Below are 5,670 nucleotides of genomic sequence, written 5' to 3' on the forward strand. Positions count from 1 at the left end.
GAACTAGGAAGGCGTAGTTTTCGGGGGACGTGGGGCCGGGACCCAGACCCCTTCCTCCCCGCCCCCGCCCCCGCCCCCGCCCGGGGGTCTTTCAAGGAACGCCGCAGCGGAGCCGCGCAGGAGCCGGTGACAGACCTAGGTGAGCCCCGGGTGGAGGAGAAAGCGCCGAGCGCGTCCACAAAGCCCCCGGGGCCGCCCCTCTCGCTGGGGCGCCGCAGGAAGGGCTGGACGGAAGCCGCGGCGCCGGGGAGCTCGGGGGCGGCGGGCGGCGGGCGGCGGGCGGCTGGGCGCGCTGGCCGAGGCGCGAGCCGGGAGGCCGGCAGGGAGGCCCCGGGCTGGGAGGCCCGCAGCCCGCGCCGCCGCCCCGAGCCGCGTGCGCGCGCGGCCGCATCAGCTGAGCGCGCGGCGCGTGTCACGTGGTGCGCGTGTCGAAGGTCACGGCGCGCTCACAATGGAGCTCTCGGAGTATGTGCAGAAAGGCTTCCAGATGCTGGCCGATCCTGGCTCCTTCGACTCCAACGCCTTCACGCTTCTCCTCCGGGCGGCTTTCCAGAGCCTGCTGGACGCCCAGGCGGACGAGGCCGTGTTAGGTAAGCCGCTCGGCTCTGAGCTACATCGGCCTGGGTGGAGGGGCGCTCCGAGAAGAGGAGCGAGACCGAGCGAGAGGGGAAAACCCCGGGAAGAGGAAGTCTCCCGGCTTTGCCCTTCGCTCCGGACGGAGTGTGGGGATGTGAACCCTGTGTGGGGAGCGGACCCTGACCATTGTTCTGGCCCCGCTTGGCACCTGCACATAGCCTGCTACTTGTTTCTGCTCCGATTTCTCCTCCCAGTCTCTTTGTTCCTTTGTAAAGCCCGTGTTAAAGTCTTGTTTGTGGCCTAAACATCCAAGGTTTTCAGCCTGGTCGGAGGCAGAGGCTGGTTGACACTTGGACTTCGTCAGGGTAGCTCCCTGCAATTCAAGCGTTCAGTGCGAGGCTGGCAAAGGTTTGCAAGAGTCTGTTTCCAAAGCAATTACCAGGTCACCAAGTGTTGACATTTCCCAACTTCGAAAATACCTCCAGTTCCTGTGATCACTCCAACACTCTGGTTAGATATGTTTTGCACAGGTTCCACGCCTAGAACCTTAAAATATGGGGCAGAATGTTTTGTTCCGCATCAGTTACCAGGAGGCAAGTCTCTTTTAAATGGTCCGGTCAGTGATTGCGGAGTGCCGTATGTCAGTATGGATTGAAGGCGTACTTTAAGACAGATCGCTTTTAGATCATTTTCTTAAATATAAATATCCCAACAATTCAAATTTTGTTTTTTCTGTAGTTTCATGATCTATAACACCTTACAAAAAAGTATGAAAGTGGAAGTTCTTCAAACGAAAATAGTAACCACCACCTGGGTTAATCTCAAAAAAAGGATAGCTGTCAAAATCTGAAAATATTTTGAAAATTGTATTACATATTCTGAACTCGTGCCCCGCCCTTCATATATTCATGTCTTTGGAGCCAGTTATTCTAAAAGTAATCAATCTTTAGAGGGAAAGTTTATTCATTCTTAAATTTACACCATGTAAAATATTTATCTTATTTTTCCTCTGAATTTACTGCATCCAGCATTATAAGGACCAACTGTGTAGTTTCTTTTTCTCTTTGGGGCTACAATGTTTAAAAAAAAAAATTAAGGCAAAATAAAAGAAGGTAATTGAGACTGGTAACAGCAGAATTACTGATGTATGCTCTTTATTGTTTTCCATTGACCTTGTTGTTCATCTCATTTACTTATAATTGCCAGTCCTTATAGTTGAGTTCTTTTTTGTGTTCTTGTTTAAGGGGATTTTTGCCCAAATCAAAATACTCAATTTAGAAACATGACTATAAGGAATTTACTGTCACAGGCATCACTAGCAATTAATTTATTTTAGATCACCCAGACTTGAAACATATCGATCCTGTGGTTTTAAAACATTGTCACACAGCAGCTGCAACCTACATACTAGAGGCGGGAAAGCAAAGAGCTGACAAATCAACTCTAAGGTACAAGATTTATTTAAATATCCATTTGTTTTCAAATAGTACCTTTAAGATTCCAATTTCAGTTTTTAAAGTGGACACTAAACTTTGACTTTTTTCCCCCCTCCTTTAGCACTTATCTAGAAGACTGTAAATTTGATAGAGAGCGAATAGAACTGTTTTGCACGGAATATCAGGTTACTTATTTAAAGTTTTTTAAATTAACAATTACTATTTTTCTTCTCTTTGCAAAGATGTGTTTTCTTTCTTTCTCCCCCCCCCCCCCCTCCAGAATAATAAGAATACCCTAGAAATCCTACTGGGAAGGTAGGTACTGTCTAAGGTGTCAAGCTGAGCCACTTTTCACTTGCAGGTATGAATGGAAAGTGCTGGTGTGAAACAAAACAGGGCAAAAAGACAGGGATCTTGACCAAAAGAAAAGGGGCCAAAGGGCAAGTGAAACAATTGAAGTTAAGCTAATGTTTTTAAAGATAAAGTTTATTGAGATGATTTTTAAAATGCTCTTTTATTCTTCAGAACTTGAAAATAAAGTTTAACAATGTTTTAAATTCAGAGTGAATTGAAATTGTGTATGTATGTGGCGGGGCGGGGGGGTGGGGGAGGTAGATACCATTCTTGGTAGAAATAAACACTGAAAGTTTCTATGTAGATATTATGTACAAAATTATCATTGTATTTTTTAGTATAGGCAGATCTCTTCCACATATAACTGATGTTTCTTGGCGTTTGGAATATCAGATAAAGGTAAAGTTTAATGAACTGTTCTCTAGGGGGATTTAGGGAACTTAAAAAAAATAGAGTTAAAAACTGAATTTATGTATTGTGTTGTTTTAGACCAATCAACTTCATAAGATGTACAGACCTGCATATTTGGTGACCTTAAATGTAGAGGTATTTACAGATAAGCCTTGTCTAAAATTTAAATGTGAAATGAAATTTTAAAAGTCCTTGATTTACATAAACAGCATTTTTTTCTCTTCCCTAGAACACTGATTCCCGATCCCACCCAGAGATTAGTTTTAGTTGCAACATGGAACAATTACAGGTACAGTATTAGGATCTGTGAATATACCTATCTGTTTATAGATGTTTAATTGAGAATTATGCTCATGGAAGGTTCAAAAGAAAAATTATCTAACCATCTGCCAGTAGATAGTGAAGGATTTAATGGGAAAACGCTTCAAAAGCAGTATTTTAAAGTAGGCTTCACTTTTGAACTTAAGATGTTACAAAGAATTGGTTTTGTATTTGCTGTTCCCTCTGATTAAGACAGATTTCTGAATTGTAGTACTGAGTGTAAATTCCTTCTATTTGTGATTAGTTTGCTCCAATAGGACAAAGCAAAATCAAGAACATGTCTTTGAAAATATCTTCTTTGCTTTCGGAAGTTGAATTAAACTTTCAAACAGGATTTTCAAACATTTTTAAATGACTTTTTAAAAAGGAGGAAGTATACATAAATTCTAAAACTATATTGCCAGCGTAAGACTAGAAAAATTCAAAACTACATTGATTAGTGGACATGATAACGAATTTATTTCTTACCACTTAAAAAAAATGAAGACCATTACTTGAAATTTTGATGAATTTTGAATTTGTCAAAAGGCATCTCCTGTGGAGTTGTTTTAATGTAACCATTGATCAAACTAAACTTTCAGAAAGTGTGGATGCAGCATTATTTTTGTTAGATAACTTGAGAAGTTTAGTTTTGACGTACCTTGCCTATTAAGAGGATTCGGTTGGAAATCATATTTCAAATCTGAGGGCAAGTAGTCCACTTGAAAAAGAAATATTTTAGAGGAAAACCTTCTTTTGATCGATAGTGGTTTGTCAAAGACTGAAATCCTCGAGAATTTTAAACTCGTTTAGAAAGCGCCCCGACTTTTTTCTTGCACCTTTCTCAAACTTGGATACTTCTGTCTTGTGTTTTATCCTAAAAACGTGGCATTATAAACGTCTTTTAGGACTTAGTGGGGAAACTTAAAGATGCTTCGAAAAGTCTGGAAAGAGCAACTCAGTTGTAACTTGGGGAAGTTAACGATCCGCCCGGGTCTAGAGGAAGATCAGGAACGCCTTGTCGTCGGCCGAACCACCGTTTGTTGAGAGCTGGATGTCCTCCTCTTGAGTAGAAAAAATATTTCCCTTTTGGATTTATGCCGCTCATCAGTTTTGACACTTTATTTTTTTACACTTGTAAAAGAGTTGAGGGAAATTCTGCCTGAGTATTAAAGACGTCTTTAGTATAAACTGTACATTGATCCCATGTTGGTCTTTTTCAAGTCTTACAAAAGGAAGTAGACAGTATTACATTCTGAATAAATAAGTTGTTCCCACAAAAAGAGTGGTGAGAGTTTGTTTGGATTTGAGTTCGTGTGTTAATTATTACTTTGAAGACATACATGCGATTAGCGTTAACTTTTAACGATCGCCTGCTCTCTTGGGATGAAAGTTAAACACAGTGGGAAAGGATGCGATCCCCGGGGCTTGTTGAAGACCCCAGCCCCGGGACTTGGGGAGCGGACGTGGCCGCCCCGCGGCGGGCGCCGGCCGGTCCCGTTACCTGCGCCGGGGGGTGGGGGGTGGGGGGTGGGGGCGGGGGCTCGGGCTCGCCCGCAGCGGGACCCTCGCCCGCGGGGCTCCCGAGGCGAGGCCCGGCCCGGCCAGCCCCCGCGCGGAGCCCCTGCCCGGAGCGAGCCCCTGCCCGCGCGCGCCCCGCCTCGGCCGCCAGCGGGCGGGGAAGGGGGCTGGCGCGGCCGCGGGAAAACAGGGGCGGGCGCTGTTGTTTCCGCGAGCCCAACTCGGGCGCAGGTTCCGCGCCGCGGCGCCGGAGCCTGGGCCGCAGCCCGTGGGGCTGGCGGGGCCGAGGCGGGGGCGGGGGCGGTGGCCGGGCGCTCTCCTTGGCGGGAGCCAGTGGACGTGTGCGCCGCGGGCGGAGGCGGGCGGAGGCGGGCGGCGGAAAGAAAGAAATAACGGGGGGCGGGGTGGGCTGAGCTGTGTGCGGGGCCGGAGCGATGCCCGCGCCGAGAGCAGGGTGGCGCGTGTGGCGCTGTGGAGAAATGTCTCCGCAGCCGCGCCAGCGCCGCCGCCGCCGCCGCCGCCGCCGCCGCCGCGCAGAGCGAGGGGGAGGGGGCCGGGTCGCGCTGCTCGGAGGGGAGGGGGCGGCCGCGGGCCCGACTACACCGACACTAATTCCCAGGCCGCCCTTAAGGAATGAGGGGAGCACGTGACCCGGTGGGGGGGCGGCGGGGGGAGGGGGCGGGCGGACTCTGAGCCATTTTGGAGCCGGTGTCAGTTTCCACTCTGCCTTCAGCGGTGCATTTTTTTTCCACCCTCCCCTCCCCCCTCTTCATCCTTCCTCCCCTCCCCCCGCCTCTCCGCACGCACACACACGGCGCCCCCCACTCGCCCTCCTCCCCCCCCACGGCAACTATGAAATAATAATCGTAGTATTAAAGGCAGAGATCGGGGCGAGACAATGGGGATGTTGGCGAGGGAGCCCCGATCCGGATTAGAAACACCTCCCAGCCCCGCAGAATAATACTGATCGCGCCCCCTCCGCGCGCTCCCTCCCCCGAGTGCGGAGCGGGAGGAGGCGGCAGCGGCCGAGGAGGAGGAGGAGGAGGAGGAGGAGGAGGAGGCCCAGGAGGAG

At 48.8% G+C, this 5,670-nt stretch overlaps 1 protein-coding gene across 4 annotated transcripts; it reads left to right on the top strand.

Moving 5' to 3' along the window:
* Positions 1-399: 399 nt before the first annotated feature.
* Positions 400-4,360, top strand: COMMD3 (COMM domain containing 3). 4 transcript variants are annotated; one of them, XM_072749367.1, is made up of 8 exons: positions 401-590; positions 1,913-2,024; positions 2,134-2,197; positions 2,293-2,327; positions 2,705-2,765; positions 2,856-2,912; positions 3,007-3,066; positions 3,343-4,360. In XM_072749367.1, the coding sequence occupies exons 1-8, from the start codon at positions 452-454 to the stop codon at positions 3,451-3,453; spliced, it is 639 nt and encodes a 212-aa protein (XP_072605468.1). In that variant the 5' UTR covers positions 401-451; the 3' UTR covers positions 3,454-4,360. The 4 variants fall into 4 exon arrangements, with proteins under 4 accessions (XP_072605467.1, XP_072605468.1, XP_025869393.1 ...); XM_026013607.2 differs by having other exon boundaries at positions 407-590; positions 3,986-4,360; XM_072749366.1 differs by lacking the exons at positions 2,134-2,197; positions 2,293-2,327 and having other exon boundaries at positions 400-590.
* Positions 4,361-5,670: the final 1,310 nt, after the last annotated feature.

Source organism: Vulpes vulpes, chromosome 2 (assembly GCF_048418805.1).
Source record: "Vulpes vulpes isolate BD-2025 chromosome 2, VulVul3, whole genome shotgun sequence".
NCBI classification, from domain to species: Eukaryota; Metazoa; Chordata; class Mammalia; order Carnivora; family Canidae; genus Vulpes; species Vulpes vulpes.

Coding starts and splice junctions, on each gene's coding strand:
- COMMD3 (XM_072749367.1), top strand. CDS start 452: ATGGAGCTCTCGGAGTATGTGCAGAAAGGCTTCCAGATGCTGGCCGAT. Junction 2,025..2,133: donor GCTGACAAATCAACTCTAAG/GTACAAGATTTA, acceptor CCCCTCCTTTAG/CACTTATCTAGAAGACTGTA. Junction 2,913..3,006: donor TGGTGACCTTAAATGTAGAG/GTATTTACAGAT, acceptor TCTCTTCCCTAG/AACACTGATTCCCGATCCCA.